Here is a 20,545-nt window from a genome sequence, read left to right as displayed (position 1 = left end):
TTTAACCCCCTGCCGTGCTTTCCGGCAGGGGGGTCGACCCCCTGCGTTTCCGGCAAGGGGGGTCGACCCCCTGTCGGAAAGGCATGGGGGGTCGACCCCCTGCCGGAAACGCACCCCCCTGCCGGAAAGGCACGGCAGGGGGTCAACCCCCCATGCCGGAACTGCCTTTCCGGCAGGGGGTTTAACCCCCTTCCCTGCCGGAAAGGCAGGGGGTTTAACCCCCTGCCGTGCTTTCCGGCAGGGGGGGTCGACCCCCTGCGTTATGCTGCCTAAGTGACTTGTCAAAAAAAAATTCTGTTTTTGAATGCCTATGCTGCCTATATGAATCGTTTGAAAAATAAAATCTGTAGTAGGAATAACATGCTGCCGATGTGTATTGCTTTTGAAAAAAACAATCTGTTATGAGATATATTATGCTGTCTATGTGAATTGATTTCAAAAAAATCTGTTTTTTAATGCATATGCTGCCTATGTAAATCAGTTTGAAAAAAAAATCTTTAGTAGGAATACTATGTTGCCTATGTGTTTGTTTTTAGAAAAAAAAATTGTTATGAGATACCTACGTTGCCTATGTGATCTGTTTTGAAAAGAATTTTTGTTATGGATACCTATGCTGCCCATGTGATCTCTTTTTAAAAAAAAAAAAAGTTATTATGTGATCCCTATGTTGTCCATGTGATTAGCTTGAAAAAAAATTTGTAATATGTGTATATAAGATGTCCATATGGTTTTAAGTGTAGTTTGCATATATGTTGTCCATATGGATTTTAAGTTGAAATTTTTTTTGTAATGTATATATACAAGTTGTCCATGTTGTTCAATTTGTTAGTTTGTTAATGTCTACTGGTAGTTAGTTTTACTTCAATTTGTTTTCTTGAAATCTGGTTAGTTAGAGTATTTCAATCTATTAGTCTTTTATAATTATATTTTTCTTAGATAGATTGGTATTTAATGTTCTCACAATCAGTTAGTTAGATTAGGGCTATTTGAATTCTTTATGATAGTGGTGGTTAAACGGAGTTCACATCTTTTCTAGTAAACTAATTGATTGATTTACTATTCCTTTGCTAAGTAGTTCAGATTAGAAATTGTCTATGACTTTATGTTAGTCGACTGGTTCAACATGTTATAGCTGGTTTGTTAAATTAGCATCTTCTAGTTAGATTTGGCTTAACATATATACTATTTTTCTTTTCTCTTCTTTCAATTAGTTAGAGTTGTTTTAATTTGTTTTAATTTTTTTAGTTAGTGTTTCATCTTGTTTCATGATTAGTTAGTTTGTTACTTAATTTGTTTTGTTTTTGTGCAGATTTTTCAACGGAACCAACTCGTGCTCGGCTACCTGTGGTAAGTAAATGACAAAAACAATGCAAATCGGGTAAATACCCGTGGTGAGTAAGTGATGCAAACGTATCACATGTTATTTAATTTATTGAATGCAGCACTTTATTGTTCACACACTCACTTAGTTGTTGATATCTAGGACTGCTTTGTTGGAGTTCGGAGATCATGCTGAGCATGATTTTAATGTAGAAATATGGAAGTGTTCTTATTTTTGGAGTACGGAGTCCATGCTAAGCATGGTAGTAGTTAGTGAGATATTGAAGTGTGTTTGCTGCAGGTACATGTTTGCCATTTATTTGATATGAATGATTATGATGTATTGCAATGTTTGATGTAATTGTATCAATGTTTGCATGTAGTTACTTTCAATTTGATTTTGACTTCCATGTGAAATTTTATAATAAAAGCATGTTTCAAATGATTGTATCATGTCATTAATAGTTTGCACATGAAAATATTAAGTTATCAATGCATGCATCAAAATTCTTGTTATTGTTTGACATAGTATATTGCATGATAAATTTGATATTTTCTTCATCGTCGCATTCTGATTCTTTTTTTCTTAATTCGTTAGGATACTATTCGTAACATCATACGACAGAATGACTGCAAACCGTGAATGGATGTACCGTAGGATAGTGGACAATGAGTTATCGCATGAATATATGGATGGTGTCGATAGTTTTATTGAATTTGCAACGGCGAGTGTCAGTACGGTAGATCCCACAGGTCGGATTAGGTGTCCCTGCAAGATTTGTAAGAATAATCGATTTGTAGAACCTCATGGCGTTAGACATCACCTATACAGGAAGGGTTTTGTGAGTGATTATCAGAACTGGGCATTTCATGGAGAAGAATTTAGAAACGATTTTGATGCACGGGTGAATGTGGTGCACGATAATCCATATACGAATTTGATATTTGATGCTGCAGGAACAGAACTGGGTTCTGCTATGAGTTCTAGTGATGTAAGAACTGGCGTAGATGAAGAATCACCAAACGATGCAGCTAGTAGATTTTATGATTTACTTAAAGATGCTGATGAGCCACTTTGGAACGGTTGTGAGAGTCACACTATCTTGTCTGCAGTTCTTCAACTAATGAATTTGAAGTCCGAGTATAATTTGAGTCAATCATGTTTTGACCGTTTGTGCATGATTGTGAAGAGTATGTTGCCTAAAGATGAGAAATTGCCACAAAATTTCTATCGTGCGAAAGTTATGGTCAACGCTCTAGGTATGGGTTACAAAAAGATTGATGCTTGTCCAAATCACTGCATGTTGTATTTCAAGGAGCAGGAAAACGACATATCATGCCCGTCATGTGGGCATCCTCGGTTCAAGCCAAAGACAAGAGGCAATGGTAGCACGAGATCAAAGGAAGTTTCATACAAGTCGCTCCGCTACTTTCCTATCACTCCTAGATTGCAGCGATTGTATATGTCTTCAAAGACAGCTAAACACATGAGATGGCATGCAAATAAAGTTCGACACGATGAAAACAAGATCACGCATCCTGTTGACGTTGAAGCTTGGAAGCACTTTGATCGTACTCATCAGAACTTCGCAATGGAAGTGCGAAATGTTAGACTCGGTCTATGTACAGATGGATTTAATCCATTTGGGGGTAGATCAACTCCATACTCATGCTGGCCAGTATTTGTAACTCCATACAACCTTCCACCAAGCTTGTGTATGAAACGTCCAAATCTTTTCTTGTCTCTGTTGATCCCTGGTCCGATCTCACCTGGCCAAAATCTTGATGTATATCTAAGGCCATTGATTGATGAATTAAAAGTACTGTGGGATGACGGTGTTACCACGTATGATGCCCACAAAAAACAAAATTTCAACATGAAGGTCGCTGTTTTATGGACAATCAGTGACTTCCCTGCATATGGTATGTTATCTGGTTGGAGCACACATGGGAGGTTGGCTTGTCCGTACTGCATGGAGGATTCTAAAGCTTTTAGATTGAGGCATGGAAGGAAGCCTTGCTGGTTTGATTGCCATCGTCGATTTCTACCCAGCGATCATCCGTTCCGACGTCAAAAGAATGCATTTACAGCAGGCACAACTGAAATGGAAGGTCCATCCTCAAGATTGTCTGGCATAGAGATTTTAAGAAGATTGCGATACTTTCCAGATGTATTAACAGATGCCCGCAGTCCTACACCCTTCCGTGGATTTGGGAAGGAACACAATTGGACGAAAAAATCTATTTTTTGGGAACTACCGTATTGGCCGACCCTATTGATACGACATAATTTGGATGTGATGCATGTAGAGAAAAATGTGTTTGATAATGTGTTCAATACAGTAATGAATATTAAAGGAAAAACGAAGGATAATCCGAAGGCCCGTATGGATTTAAAATTAATATGTAAAAGACCAGAATTGGAACTCAAAGAGTATAATGGCAAAGTACTGAAACCAAAGGCGAAGTACGTGCTCGGACCTGATCAAATAAAACATGTATGTCAATGGTTGAGACAACTGAGATTTCCAGATGGATATGTCTCTAACATTGCTCGGGCTGTGAAGATTGACGATGGACAGTTATATGGGTTGAAGAGCCATGATTGTCATATCTTTATGCAACGATTGATACCCCTAGCATTCCATGATATGTTAGACAAACCTATATGGGGGGTATTGTCTGAGTTGAGCGGATTTTTCAGAACATTGTGCGCATCGGAGGTCATTGTATCAGATGTAAAGAATCTCGAGGACTCTGTCATCACCACTGTTTGTCTGTTAGAAAAGATATTTACGCCAGCATTTTTCGATGTTATGGAACATTTGATCATACATTTGCCATATGAACTAAGGGTTGGTGGCCCTGTGCAATATCGATGGATGTACCCATTTGAAAGGTATATGTTTTTTTATATTTGTCTCTTTAATGACAGATATTTAAAATTTGAAATGTATATTCTTGTCAGATGCATGTTCGACCTAAAAAAAAAGGTTCGTAATAAAGCAAGAGTAGAAGGCTCTATTTGTGAGGCGTACACTTTAGAAGAGATCTCAAATTTCTCATCTATGTACTTCGAACCTCATATTTCAACACGTTACACATGCCCGCCCCGTAACGATGATGGAGAACAAGTAACTGTAGCTGACAAGCTGTCAATATTTCAACGACTTGGGCATGCATTTGGTAGTTGCCGATCAAGGCTATTGACAGATCGAGAGCAAGATGCAGCACACATCTATATTCTTTTTAATTGTTCAGCGATCGACCCATACATCGAGTAAGTATATGTATATGCAACTCAATTATAAATCCTTTTATGTTCTATATGTGGATACATGGCTCGGTAATATAAGTATTTGTGGTTTGCAGACGATTTGATCTGGAGTTGCAAAGCAAAGTTTCACATCTCACTAATGCAGAAGTACAAAAAGAACGTGAAACTAAGTTTGTGGAGTGGTTGAAACAGTTGGTAAAGAAGCTAACATAAATTTTGTACTTATAAACAACACTAAGTTACTTAATTGATCGTGATCACAATAATTGTTTATGTCTGTGCGTAGGTTCGCCATGGTGATGTTAAAGATCAAGGAATATGTGATTTAGAAAATGGTCCGACCAAAGTTGTGCAATGCTACAACGGGTATATCGTAAATGGTTATCGATTCCATACAAAAGACTACGGTATAAACAAATCAACGATAAATAGTGGCGTGTGTGTCAAGGGTAGCAGCTACGGTGAAAATGAACATGATTACTACGGTGTTATAGAGGAAATAATGGAGTTGACTTACTTAGGCATGAATAACAGGGTTACGGTATTCAAGTGTCATTGGTTTGATCCAACTGCAACAAGACTCGACAAAGCTTCAGGCATTGTGGAGGTGAATCATAAATCCAGGTTTGGAACATATGAACCATTCATATTAGCCTCGCAAGCTCAACAAGTTTATTATACTTCATATCCGAGTATAAAAAAGTCAGATAGAAATGAATGGTGGGCAGTTTGCAAGGTGAAATCCAAACTATACCCCGAGTATGATCAGTTACAAGAAGATGAGTTAGCTGAAGACAGTGATTACTATCAATCAGATGATGTCTGTGACTTCGCTTATGGTCACGATGTTGCGCATGATATGCATGTCATATCTCCATTGGCTGATGAAACATTCATAGAGGAATGTGATCCAAATGATGTACCAAGTGGATGGGCAAACAATGAAGAAGAAGAAGAAGAAGAAGAAGAAGAAGAAGAAGAAGAAGAAAGTCAAACTAGTGACGAGGAAGAATTCTCAAGCTAGTGAGCAAAATCTTATACTAGAAACCTCTATTTAAATGCATTGTAATACTTGATGTGAGTTGTATTGCAATACTTGGTGTGAATGATTAAAAATTTTATTTCAATGTATTGTAATACTTGATACGAATGATTCGAATGCATTGTAATACTTGATGTGAATGATTTCAATTATCTGAATGTATTATAATTTATGCAATTAACGAATGATTTGAATTAGTGCAATACTTGTTGTCAATGATTTGAATTATTTGAATGCATTGCAATGCTTGATGTGAATGACTTGAATGCATTGTAATACTTGATGTGAATTATTTGAATGTATTGTATGACATATGTTATTTGTTAGAATATGGTTCGTGGAGGTTATAGTGGTCGCTCATCCAGTAGTAGTCATGCTCAACCTTCATCTTCACAGGCTCCTGTGATAGGTATATCATATAACTAATTAGATGCTTGATTAGTTCAAATGCACATTCTGAGAACTTGGTGTGTATTTTTTTACAGATGATGTTGCGCCTGTACACGACCCACCTACACCAGTTGATCGCACAAGTCAACAGCCAACACAGGAAACAGGGTCTTCACAGGCTGGCACAAGAAGACTCATTCGAATAGTGTATATCGATAATCGACCGTAAGTATTTTGTTTTCAATTATTGCATATCTTTTAAATATTTTATATTGATATTTACTGTGTAACAATTCATGTGCAGCACGAGGTTTGAGCCACAAGAAGTAGTACGGGAGATTAGGAATTCACTTCTTCAACATCTACCAGGACCAGTTGCTCAATGGAAAGAGTACCCAAAGGAGGTATTAGACAGATTGTGGTCCTCATTCATGGTATACAGTTGTTCCTCATAGTTAATGTGTTTCATATTTAATTTATTTAAGCAATGTCTACTAACTTTCTGAAAATATTTGTAGGCTTCGAATCGCTTTGCAACTACGGTGGAAGAAAATGATGCAAGGAAGGTGTGGCAGAAGGTGGCTGCCAATCGATTTGCAGACATGCTGCACACTATGAAGACTGCAGCAAAAAAAGCATCTGGCGTAGTAGATGATCCATTATTGTGGAAGGGCCATGGTCCTATTACTATCAGGAGAGATTACTGGGATGAAATGTGCGATATGTGGGCGGGAGATGCATTTAAAAATCGCTCTGCGAAGGCTTCACAAAATCGATCGAAGATGTCTGAAGCCCATCTACACACAGGTGGATCTAAGACATTTGGGAGCCACCTAAAGAAAATGGTAACTCATCAATATATAATATTAATTTTATAAGTATAGTTGCAAATTTGTGTACTAAATCTTTTATCATTTAACTTCGCAGGAAGCAGAAAAAGGAGGCAGTGTACCATATAAGGATGTGTTTGTAGAAACACATAAACGGAAGACCACGGGAGTCTTCGTATCAGAGAAGGCGAGAACGACAACGGTATGTATTAATTCTATTAATAATCATTGCAATATATATGCAAGTCATCATAATGTTATCATTAATTATTAATGAATACTTTAAACATTATTTTGTAGGAGGCATATGAGCAACAAATGGTAGAGCGATATGGTGAAGACGCTACTCAGCATCCATCATTTGATCCTACAGCATGGGTGACTGCAGCAGGTGAACCCAAAAAAGGTCGCGTGTTCGGGTTTGGGAGTAATATGAACACTTCACCAGTTATTGGTTCTTCCAGTTACGGCTCACCAACTTCTTGCGCCGACATAAGCTCCAAGCAGCCGACTATTCTTTTCGGTGATGATGTACGCGAGATCATTAATGAATCACTGAATAACTACTTCCAATACACCGTCGCCCCCTTTCTCCGAAATGAGATCAAGGCCGCTGTTCAGGATAGGGGATCTTCGATTCCAGGTCCCTCTCAGGTATAATCACATATATAGTTTTTTTGACTATCTTAAAGCACATCTGAGCATGGTAGAATCACATATAGAGTTTTTCTAGATGCCTTAGAACACATATGAACATGCTATAATCACATATTCAATTTTTTTACTGCCTTAGCACACATATGAGCATGATAGAATCACATATAAAGTTGCTTTGCCTGCCTTAGAGCACATATGAGCATGCTATATTCACATATTCAATTTTTTTACTGCCTTAGCACACATACGAGCATGATCGAATCACATATATAGTTTTTTGCCTGCCTTAAAGCACATCTGAGCATGGTAGAATCACATATAGAGTTTTTTTATATGCCTTAGAACACATATGAACATGCTATAATCACATATTCAATTTTTTGACTGCCTTAGCACACATATGAGCATGATAGAATCACATATATATATATATTTAACTTTTTATCTGTCTTAGAGCACATATGAGCATGATAGAATCACATATAAAGTTTTTTTGATTGCATTAGAACACATATGAGCATGCTATAATCACATATTCAGTTTTTTGACTGCCTAAGAACACATATGAGCATATTATAATCACATATTCTGTTTTTTGACTGCCTTAGCACACATATGAGCATGCTATAATAACATATAGAGTTTTTTAACTGCCTTAGAACACATATGAACATGTTATATATCATTTATGATAGAATCACATATAAAATTTTTGGCTTTGCCTGCCTTAGAGCACATATGAGCATGCTATATTCACATATTCAATTTTTTTACTGCCTTAGCACACATACGAGCATGATCGAATCACATATATAGTTTTTTGCCTGCCTTAAAGCACATCTGAGCATGGTAGAATCACATATAGAGTTTTTTTATATGCCTTAGAACACATATGAACATGCTATAATCACATATTCAATTTTTTGACTGCCTTAGCACACATATGAGCATGATAGAATCACATATATATATTTAACTTTTTGTCTGTCTTAGAGCACATATGAGCATGATAGAATCACATATAAAGTTTTTTTGATTGCATTAGAACACATATGAGCATGCTATAATCACATATTCAGTTTTTTGACTGCCTAAGAACACATATGAGCATATTATAATCACATATTCTGTTTTTTGACTGCCTTAGCACACATATGAGCATGTTATAATAACATATAGAGTTTTTTAACTGCCTTAGAACACATATGAACATGTTATATATCATTTATGATAGAATCACATATAAAATTTTTGGCTTTGCCTGCCTTAGAGCACATATGAGCATGCTATATTCACATATTCAATTTTTTTACTGCCTTAGCACACATACGAGCATGATCGAATCACATATATAGTTTTTTGCCTGCCTTAAAGCACATCTGAGCATGGTAGAATCACATATAGAGTTTTTTTAGATGCCTTAGAACACATATGAACATGCTATAATCACATATTCAATTTTTTGACTGCCTTAGCACACATATGAGCATGATAGAATCACATATAGAGTTTTTTTATTGCCTTAGATCACACATGAGCATATGATAGAATCACATATAGTGTGTAATTTATTTCATTATATTTTGTTTATCAATACTGACTGTTCTTTTCTTGTGTAGGCTGCTAGCGATAATCAGGGTAGTGGAGCTGAAGGGACAGATAAAGACAATGAACAAGAAGACGCACAAAATCTTGGCGATGATTAGAGGACTTTGTTGAAGAAGTTCTATTTTTTTTATTTTTCTTAATTGTAATTGTTGAATTGTAAATAATTAAACTTCTTAGTTTTAAGGTGGAACGATTAATTATTATAGATACTTGTTATATGAATTTTTTTGTGTGGTTTGTTTTTTATTTACAGGAAATATAAATTGTACAGGAAATATAAATTGTACAGTTCTCCGTAATTAATTTTTAAATAAAATTTTTTTGATTTTTTTTCGTTTTTGCGACGGATTAGCGACGGATGATTCCGTCGCTATTCATATTAATCTAGCGACGGCTTAGCGACGGAATTAAATCCGTCGCCACGCCGTGGTCGCCGTTTAGTACCGGCGGATTGGCGACGGAATATAGCGCTCGTTATTCCGTCGCAATTAGCGACGTACTTGGCGACGGAATTATTCCGTCGCCAGTTAGCGTCGAAATATTCGCGACGTAAGCATACTGTCGCCGCGTTGTCGCTAATCCGTCGCTAACATGGTTAGCGACGGATTAGCGACGGAAGGTGGTCGTCGCTAATCTACTGCTTTGTTGTAGTGTTAGGACGCATTGGACGTCCTAGACAAAAGCCATTTTGTCCAGATGCATGAGTCATGCCCTGGTCGGTCTAACTCTTGCATACTAAAATCTGGGGACAAAACAGCCCAGCGGGGACGGTTTTATCCTTAGATCCATAAGCTATCAAATAGGAGACAATCCACTGCGGGAACTGCTATGTCCTTCAGCAGGTTTTGTCTGGCTGAAACCTTTAGGTTCTGTTTGATCGCTTATCTAGGGTTGGACAAAATGAACAAAAAGAATGGAACAAAACATTGGTTCTGTTTGTTCTGTTCTTTTTGTTCCAATTTCAACAAATGTCCTTTGATGGGGGAAGAATGAAGAAGAAGAAACCCTAATCAAGAAGAGAACCCTAATCAATAAAATCAAACAAAACCCTAATCTATGAAAATCAAACAAAAACCTCTAATATGAGAAAACCCTTGCATATGAAAACCTAATGTGTATTTGCCCTAATCTCTCTCTATGTAGTGGAAGGCCAAAAGGGAAAGGTTGCGGCGATGACGTCCACCACTGACAGCAACCCAGAACGGTTGCATAAAAGATTACAAGTTTTGTGTTTAAGAACTCGTTTTCAAAATGAGGGAGAGAGAACGGGAATAGTGGGGTGGAGTTCAGGTGGGGAGGTTTGGTTTTGGAGGATTGAGAGAATGTGAGGGAAGATGAACTCAAGAATGTGGGTGATGGAGATGGATGGTGTGGTTTTGTTGGGGAAGATTGGATGGTGGGGATGCTGAAGGAGGAGGCCATTGTTGTGGATGAGGAGCACATAAAAGGTGGATGGGGGCTTTTGTTGCTCGCTCTCGTTCTGAGTACACCCTCAACGAAGACTACAAGAAGCTCCACCAGCCCCTCGTTGCCGCCCTCGATGAGGACCTCTCCCTCTTTAAATCGTTGCTGCCCTCAACAAGTGAGAGGGTGTTGTGTGTTCTCCCCGAAACACAAATTTACGTGTTCCGGTGTGTATGAAAGAATATCTTGGGACCCACGATAATTCATATGCCAATGTTGTCCATGATGACTTTATAATAAAATAACATATAAAAAAGGTAGATATGCTTTTGACGAAAATGTCTTCCCGTAAGATATATATGCATTGGACAAAAATGTCATCCCGCTCCTCGTTAATAGATTTGCATGTCCCGCCTTTGTTTTTAGCTTGTGTTACAATACATGGTCGCCTTCTCGCTCCTGCCTGATGAGTTGTGGAGCCTTATTCATAGTTTTTCCCTTAGAAAAGGGGGGGGGGGGTCCCAGTGCGGGTCCTGCTGCGTGGTTAGCAGGCGGGGGGGGGGGGGGGGGGGTCTAGGGGGGCCGCCCCTTGCGGGAGGTCTCTGGGGGGCAGCGCCCCCCAAAACAACTTTTTCTTGGACGCGACTTATTTAGGTTTAGGGTTGTCGCCCTTGCCTTGTATAAATTCTTTCTTTTCTTTGTCTCTTGTAACTGTTGAAAAGAGCAATAAGATTTCTCTCTGGGCGGTTGTGGTTTTTTTTATTCTCTCTAGTTTGAGGGAAGGTTTTTTATACGTAAATCTGTGTATCCCTCGTCTTTGTGGTTTAATTGTTCTTGTTTCTTCATTTTCTTGCTTGAGCGTTTCTTAACACTATCTTGTGTAGAAATCAGATCAGAGAGTAGGGATTTACAATAAAAATAAGATCAGAGAGTAGCGATTTACAATAGAAATCAGATAAGAGAATAGCGATTTACAGTAGAAATCAAACTAGAGAATAGCGATTTATAATAGAAATCAAATAAGAGAGTAGCAATTTACAGTAGAAATCAAATCAGAGTGTAGCGATTTAGAGTAAAAATTAGATCAGAGAGTAGCGATTTACATTAGAAATCAGATAAGAGAGTAGTGATTTACAGTAAAAATTTGATTTGTACTATAAATCGCTACTTTCTGATTTGATTTCTACTATAAATCGCTACTCTCTGATCTGATTTTTACAGTAAATCGCTACTCTTTGATTTAATTTTTATTGTAAATCGCTACTCTTTTATATGATTTCTACTATAAATCGCTACTCTCTGATCTGATTTATACTATAAATCGCTACTCTTTAATCTGATTTTTTCTGTAAATCGCTACTCTCTTATTTGATTTTTACTGTAAATTGTTACTCTCTTATCTAATTTCTACTATAAATCGTTAGTCTCTTATCTGATTTCTACTGTAAATCACTACTATCTGATCTGATTTCTTCTGTAAATCGTTACTCTCTCGTCTGATTTTTATTGTAAATCGCTACTCTCTGATTTGATTTCTACTATAAATCGCTACTCTCTTATCTGATTTCTACTGTAAATCACTATTCTTTTATCCGATTTCTATTGTAAATCACTACTCTTTGATCTGATTTTTACTATAAATCGCTACTTTCTTATCTGATTTTTACTGTAAATCGCTACTCTCTTATCTGATGTCTATTGTAAATCACTACTCTCTTATCTGATTTCTACTGTAAATCGCTACTCTACTCAGTTCGGCGTTGTCACCATTATCTCTGATGTAAATTGCTCTTCTTTGTCTACTCAGTTCGACGCTTGCACCTTGGTTTCATGATGAACAATAGACAGAATACTGATTCTTCTGATAGTTCAACTATTTCTCATGAACAGACAACAACAAAGGGTGCTCCGACGATAATAGACGACGGTGATGGCAAAGGGTGCTCCGGCGGTAGCAGACGATGGTAAAGGGTGCTCCGACGACAGCAGACGATGACAAAGGGTGCTCCGGCGACAAGAGACGATGAAAAAGGATGTGTCGTCAAAGGGAGCTCCTGTTATAGCAAATGGTGCATTGTCAAAGGGTGATCCAGAACTTTTAGAGTGACATATTGCGAGGAGCACATGTTAAAGTAGAGTAGTTTATTCCTTAAGGCAAAAACAATGATGATTTTAACCCTTTCAGGCGGGAGAACATTTTTGTCCTTTACTTGAAACATCGTTTTATGACAGTAATGGTGAAAAATGATACTTAAGTCTTTGCAAACACACCGAACTTCGATGCTAAGTGATGTCGACACACACGAAGAAATGAGCCCCACGTGCTTACATATTGGTGCTCATCCAGACCCGAGAACACGCACCTGTGTGTTTCGGGGGGGGGGGGGGGGAGGCATATAACCTGCTTCGTCAATAAGTTGTAGACCAACTTCACCCCATCATGAGGGAGACAGAGACGATGCATCGATAGGCATTACAATGCCTTTTTATTTTATTGTTCTGTCCATCCCTATTATTTTTGTAATAAAGGGTATGTGGAACTAAAACACCACTGAATAATAGATGCGACGGACATGCAAAATGCCATCCACGGCATCCCATGTTTGTTAACAAACATGATCATTTTGTGCTTTTTGCGCGGGTCGTGCCATCAAACATACCTTAAGGAGAGATCACATTCATTGGTCTTAACTCATCTTTTTTATTTTTGAATGTAGGAGGGCCATGTGATTGGTCCCAAAGCTATGAGTTAAGACATCATTGAACCGTATCTCTTGCCACCACCAAGAGGGCGATCTCACCGACAAAAAACTGAAAACAATACCACATTTTTCAAACCAGACATGAAACCCAGATCACCAGGTGCATTCGATTGTACGGACAACAGTGTCAGCAGGTCGCTGTTGTCCACGCCCCATTGGCTCAATACAAACAATGGATGCATAGGACGCCTAGAAGATGGCATCCCGTGCGTTCAACGGGACAGTTTTTAGGTGTCCTGTTGTGTTTCACCCCTTCCTTTGAAGCAGAAGGACACTTGGGACAAAAGCCAAAAAATAAAAAGTGAAACACTTGGGACAGAAACTCTACTTATCCAAAACACCTTCATGGCTGGCCACCAGTGGTCAGAACATGTCTGTCCGTGCAATCAGACACCCCCTCAAGAGCACTAATGCATGCCTTATCAGCCAATGTCTCTCTCTCTCTCTCTCTCTCTCTCTCTCTCTAAATAAGTAAAAATTGTTCCTCTTACCCCACCAAGGAGTGCATCCAGCTTTAATCTCATGGAAAAGGAGACACATTTTTATGTTTTGAACATAAAGACATACTATCAACTTGGTGATGTTACAAATGAAGCCCTTAGTGAGCTTGCTTTTCACTCTCTTTCTCTCATTTCATTCTTTCAAACTAAGTCAACGGCCCAATGGTATGGATGTATAACTGGTAGGTGTCTACCTAACCCCACTTTTATCAATAAAAAATAAATTAAATATGGATTCAAATTACCAAATTTTTTGGGTATGAGTCTGAATTATAAACTTTTTTGAGTTTTTTTTTTTTGTAAAAATTGTTTTTTTATATGGGGATGTTAGGATTAGGAAGACCCTTAACGGTTTATTCAAGAAAATTACCAGGATTTTTTTTTTAGGGAAAAGAAGTCACCCTGGATTGGAAAAAAGTTTCTTGTTTATTTATGGTATTGAGGAGAATGAGGATGAGAAGTGAGAATAAGGGAGAGAGAAGTCTTCCAGAATGGGCACCCTGAGTCAGGCGATCCAGGAGGAAGCAAACAGGCATCCAGCTCCTCAAACAGGTCGAAGGTAAGATCGTGGTCAGAAGTGGTTGGAAGCAAAGGTTTAGAGTTGGATAGTCATAATGAAGTTTTCTCATCGATGATGGTTGAAGATCAGAAAATGTTATACATTCTAAATTATCGATATGTGGACCTATTGAAACCGCATTCATGGACTCTAATAGCAGGTCTATCGAATGGAGAAGAGAATAAAAAGATGGAGTTTAGGTATATTTTTGAAAATCTTTCAAGGTTGTGTTTCAACATGAATGAGATCAAGTTCTCTGCTGGGAAGAAAGAGGAAGATATGAGATTGATTATGAGGAAGGGAGCCTGGAAAGTGACAGGAAGAACGTCGATCACCAACAGATGGAAACCTGGCCAAGAATGGCGTCTAGATTGTTTCAGTATGGATATGGTTACCAAATTTGTATATAGAGCTTTGGGATGAGTCAGTATTCAGAGGTGTGGCAAAATTTCTGAATGCATCTCTGCTAGAAATTGATGATCGTACCAGGAGGTAGCACATGGTGGTATGTGCGAGAATTTGTATTGAGGTTCCAACAAAGTTTGTGCGGGTAAAGGAGATGGAAATTTTGATAGGAAAGGACAAAGTGGTCATATTGGTTTTTTGTTCTTCACAGAGTAACCTGCAAAATGTTTAAGACAGAGAAAAGAAAGAGACGTATTTCACAAAAAAAAAAAATACAACACATGATATATCTTAAAAACTGCATATATATATATATATATATATATATATATATATATAGAGAGAGAGAGAGAGAGAGAGAGAGAGAAACTCTGTCACCATCCACTACTTACACACACTACTCATCACATGTCACCACTACTTCATTTATTATGCAACAAAAAACCACTGTTCCTAAAGAGTAAGAATAAGAATTACACCAACCCACTACTCTACTTACTACTTTTTATCATCCACTACACTGCCATCAACAACCACAACTCCACCATTATCCACTACATGGTAACACCCTGCATACACGAACATCAACCCACAGGTCAAGCAAAGTATCAAATATGAATCGATAATATATTTCTTTTCAGTAAGCAGTTTATTGTACCACAAAAATGGTAAGTGTTAGATCCTCCCCTATAGAGGACAAAGACCAAAAGACAAATGATGATCAATGGCATCAAGTGAAAACGAAGAAAATATGGAAAAGGAAGGAGCTGAATCAAAGAGAGAACAAAGATATGAATAAATTCGATGTTCTAACGGAGATCAATGAAGATGTTGCAGAGATGGAGGTAGAGGAAACTGATATTATCACTGGAAATCAGAATGCTCGAGGAGATTTTGTCCTTGTAGAAGAGTCAAATAACAGACAGAACACCATTAAAGAGGTTGAGAAGGTTTCTGGCAGCCTGGTACTGGATTCCGGAGAGGTGAATATTGGTGGAAACTGCGATAAGGAAGCACATAATCAGGGAAACTCCCTAATTATCGGTGGAAGGTTGACTACCCATGATGATAAAAGTGAAGGGGGGAAACCTTAGCGTGTGAGATGGAATTAGAAAGGAAAAAAGAGGAAATATATCACTATATGGCATGAATTGTGCCATCTGAGGAGGTTTCTAGAGAGGATGTTGTTGGATTAACCACCACGATTAACATGATTAACGTGGTGGTTATCCACAACGTGGATACATCCCCGATAAGGGATGATCCTACCGATAAATCAACATAAGATAAAGGAGAACGGTGCGTAACCGTTCCCACCCTATGCTTATAAGAACAGGGTATTATGAGCGACCCTGTGTAAAGGAAATTTCTAGGTCTACTCACCGACTGCATCCGGTAGCCTGGGCTCGTGGAGGGCAGCAGTTCGGCTGAGCAAAGAAACGTCCGGCGACCATCTCTGGCAAGCACAACAGCTCCATCAATGGCGGCATCAAGTACGCTCCCGCTCTGCTTTTCTGTTTTTATGCAGGGCCACCAACACACAGGGGAGCCGATTGAGGCCTCGCCGGAAAACCCCCAGCCGGACCCAACATTGGGTTATGGGCCCACACCCCGCTTCTGTTGTGGGGTGTGCTCTGGGTCGACCAGCAAAGCAGGTCACCGTGGGGTGACGCTGCTGCTGGTCACCGACGCCTGTCGCCGGCACCGGCGCCTGTCGCCGGCATCAGCGACTGTCGCCGTTGGGCGACAAACTGATTAAAAAAAACTATCTTACCTCTGTTTTTGGGGGTTTCCTGTCGGCGAGGACCCCGTCGTCGTTTCCTTCTCCATCGGCCATTAGCAGGCTGCAGGAGTCGTCGCCAACGACTATTGAGTCACCGGATTTCTGAAGGCTTCTGCGTTTTTGGCCGGCGGATGGCTGCTTTCGCCGGAGAAGAAGCGCCATCAGGCGGCGGCGTTGGTCGCCGGCGGGCGGCGGCGTTGGTCGCCGGCGGGCGGCGGCGTTGGTCGCCGGCGGGCGGCGGCGTTGGTCGCTGGAAGGCACCGGCGTTGATCGCTAGCAGGCGACGACGTTGGTCGCCGACCGACGACATTGGTTGCCGACAATGAAAAGGGGAAAACCCCTGTTTTCTAAAAGATCGGGGTTTTCTGCCCCTTTTTGTTTTATTTTATCGGGTAGAACCAGATCAGATCCGGTATGTACCGTGTCCGACCTAGATCAAGAAGCCCCCGGGTCAGACCTGGATATGGTAGCAACCGGGTCAGACCCGGATCCGGTTAAACCCCGGGTCCAACCCGGATCTGGTAGCTACCGAGTCAGGCCCGAATTCGGTTTTAACCGGGTCCGACCCGGATCCATGTATTAACCGGGTCTGACCCGGATCCGGATAACCCTGGGTCTGACCCGGATCCGGTTTGTACCGGGTCTGACCCGGATCGGGATTGTACTGGGTCCGACCTGGATCCGGTTTGTACCAGGTCCGACCCGGATCTAGTTCCAACAGGGTCCGACCCGGATCTAGTTGCAACCGGGTCAGACCCGGATCCAGTCCATACCGGGTCCGACCCGGATTCAACCCATTTTGGGTCCGACCCAGATCCAGTCCAAACCGGGTCTGACCCGGATCCAAATACAGCTGGGTCCGACCCGGATCCAGATCATACCGGGTCTGACCCGGATCCAGAAGGGTTCAGGCACTATTTGGCCTGAACCGGATCAGGGTATGACTCAGCCCTTTTCCGGGACCGGTTCAGAGTCGTTTTTGGCCGGTTCCTTCCAGTTTCTCACTGGTTTCGAGATGCTAAGACCCTGTTTTCTTAAATATAAGAAAGTATAGAGATTTTGGCATACGGTTATAGGGTTTTTATGAACTTTTGTTCATACTTGACCCGGTTCATAGGGTTCAGAACCGATTCAGACATTTGGATGACCGGTTCAGGGCTGTTTCAGACCGGTTCAGAGTACTTTAAGATCGGTTCGTGAAACATATGACATGTTCATTCAGTTTTAGAATCATTTCGAGAGTCATATGTCTAGTTCATTTGGTTTACGGACTATTTTAAGATATTATTTTATATATAATATTGGCATCAAGGATAGTCAGATAACTTAGTGTATTCATGTCACCAAAGTAACTGAATACACGTATGTTGTCAAAATGTTGTACTATCATATGGTTTTAGTCAATATTAATGTTGTACTTATATTCATGAAACAATAAATGACCCAAAGGTAGTTTTATCGTGTTTGGAATTTAAGTAGGGTAGAGTAAGGTAAATGTGTCGAGATACATCACACATGAGTATCCAAAGGTACCTTGTGTTGATGGTCTAACTTCACAAGAACCTTAGTTTTACCGAATATGGTCGGTAGGCGAAGTGATTTCGCGTGTCAGAGCTCTTACCAAAGTAGGACTCTGATGACCCCCTTCACTCGCCTAGAAAGAAGCATATCAAGGGCCTTTATTATTTTGTTTTTTCCACTAAAGTTTTAGTCTCGTATGAATGCTTCCTAATACGTGTCTTTTGTCATGCAGTTTCTAGTTCTGTGATTTTAGATGGCTCTAGCTCTATACCTTTTCTAGATGGATGTAATTTTAGTGATTGGAAATAAACTGTTCTTTTTGCATTAGGGTATATGGATCTAGATCTGGCCCTAAGGATAGATGAACTTGCTGCCCTCATTGATCACAGCACTGCTGATCAAAAGATTGCTTTTGAGAAGTGGAAACGCTCAAACAGGCTTAGCTTGTTGCTTTTGCAATCTAAAGTAGCACAAAACATTCAAAATGCTATCCCACAATGCAGAACAGTGAGGGAATTCATGAATGCCATTGAGGCACAGTTTGTGAGTTCAAACAAGGCCAGAGCCAGTACCTTGATGTCAAAGTTGATATCTATGATATACTGGAGGGGGAAACATTCGCCAGCACATTTTGGAGATGAGAAACATAGTGTCTCAGCTGAATGACATGAAGCTCACCATCTCTGATTCTTTCCTAGTGCATTTAGTCCTAACATCCTTACCCTTGGAATACGAACCTTTCAAAATCTCGTACAACACACATAATGATAAATGGACATTTAGTGAACTCATGTCCAAGTGTGTTGAAGAAGAAGAGAGGATAAAAGGTGAGAATGTGCAGAGTGCACATATGGCTTCTCATACGTCCAAGGTAGGACGAAGGAAGAATGCATTTAAGAGAAATGATAGGAAGAAGCCAACTGAGGATAAGTCATCCCAAGACAAGCAATCCAACTATGCTCACATAAAGTGCTTCTTTTGCAAGAAGAAGGGACACATAAAGGCAGATTGCATAAAGTACAAGAACTGGTTGGAAAATAGAGGTAATTTGTCATTTGTTTCTCATGAATGTAATTTATTACAAATTCCTGAAAATAGCTGGTGGATTGATTCTGGTGCTACTGTTCATATTTCCAACTGTCTACAGTTGTTCCTGAGCAGAAGAGAATCAACAATGCATGAGAAAAGCATCTATTCGGGAAACAAGATGTGTTCACATATGAAGGGTGTTGGAACCTGCAGGATTACTCTGGATACAGGCGTAATTTTAGATCTTCATGATGTCTTTTATATTTCATTGTATAGTAGAAACTTAATTTTAATTTCAAAGTTAGATAAATTTGGATATTGTTTTAAGTTTGAAAATTCTAAATTATTCATATTCAGAAATTCAATTGAAATTGGTTCTGCATCAGTTTATGATGGTTTATATAGATTGAATGTGAAGATCCAAACTCAGGAGTCTTTGACTTCTGAATACGCATTAGTTGGAAATAAACGTAGCATGATGAATGATAAATCTTACATGCTTTGGCATCGAAGGTTGGGTCATATCTCTGAAAAGAGAATAAAGAGACTAGTAAATGAAGGGATCTCGCAATCTCTAGATTTTACTAACAATGACCCATGTGTTGATTGCATAAAGGCTAAGCATACAAACACATATAAAGAGGGTGTCAAACGCAGTAGTGAGATATTAGAAATAGTCCATACGGATGTATGTAGACTGTTTTTCCCCTGTTACACAGGCGAAAAATATTTTGTCACCTTTATTGATGACTATTCTTGGTATATGTATCTCTACTTGATTTTCGAAAAATCTGATGTTTTTCAGATGTTTAAGGAATTTAAGAAAAAAGTAGAGAAACAAACCGATAAGGTTATTAAAATAGTCAGGTCTGATAGAGGTAGCGAATATTATGGTAAGTTTACTGAGATGGGGCAAAGGGAAGGACCATTAGCGCAATTTCTTAAAGAGGAAGGCAATGTGCCTCAATATACCATGCCTGGTAGTGCCTATCAGAATGGTATAGCTAAAAGGAGAAATCGTACGCTTAAAGAAATGGTCAGGGCTATGTTGAATTATTCAACACTTCCCATAAAGTTGTGGGGTGAAGCCTTAAGGACTGTTGTGCATATTTTGAATAAGGTTCCTACGAAATCTGTGCCTAAAACTCCTTACGAGCTGTAGACAGGTAGAAAACCATCACTGTCTTATATGCACATATGGGGATGTCCTACAGAGGCTAAACTATATAACCCCCACATTAAAGCCTTTGATCCAAGAACAACCAGTGGATATTTCATTGGTTATCCAGAAAGATCAAAAGGGTACAGGTTTTATTGCCCATCTCACTCACCACAGATTGTTGAAACAGATAAGGCTAAATTCTTAGAAGATGGTTCAGTAGGATTAAGTGCACTTCAAAGCATTGGTTTTGAGGAAATACAGGATCCAGTTTCATCACCTGTTAAGGAAAACATCGA

General features: G+C 39.4%; 1 protein-coding gene across 1 annotated transcript; it reads left to right on the top strand.

Moving 5' to 3' along the window:
- The first annotated feature begins 6,750 nt into the window (after nucleotides 1-6,750).
- Nucleotides 6,751-7,519, top strand: LOC149840753 (uncharacterized). The gene is made up of 3 exons (XM_090003911.1): nucleotides 6,751-6,874; nucleotides 6,957-7,061; nucleotides 7,160-7,519. The coding sequence occupies exons 1-3, from the start codon at nucleotides 6,752-6,754 to the stop codon at nucleotides 7,517-7,519; spliced, it is 588 nt and encodes a 195-aa protein (XP_089860037.1). The 5' UTR covers nucleotide 6,751.
- The last annotated feature ends 13,026 nt before the right edge of the window (nucleotides 7,520-20,545 follow it).

The sequence above is a fragment of the Nuphar pumila genome, chromosome 4 (assembly GCF_984573655.1).
Source record: "Nuphar pumila chromosome 4, dmNupPumi1.hap1.1, whole genome shotgun sequence".
Taxonomy (NCBI): Eukaryota; Viridiplantae; Streptophyta; class Magnoliopsida; order Nymphaeales; family Nymphaeaceae; genus Nuphar; species Nuphar pumila.
This window is presented reverse-complemented; position numbering and strand designations above follow the sequence as displayed.

Coding starts and splice junctions, on each gene's coding strand:
- LOC149840753 (XM_090003911.1), top strand. CDS start 6,752: ATGTGGGCGGGAGATGCATTTAAAAATCGCTCTGCGAAGGCTTCACAA. Junction 6,875..6,956: donor GGAGCCACCTAAAGAAAATG/GTAACTCATCAA, acceptor TTAACTTCGCAG/GAAGCAGAAAAAGGAGGCAG. Junction 7,062..7,159: donor AGAAGGCGAGAACGACAACG/GTATGTATTAAT, acceptor ATTATTTTGTAG/GAGGCATATGAGCAACAAAT.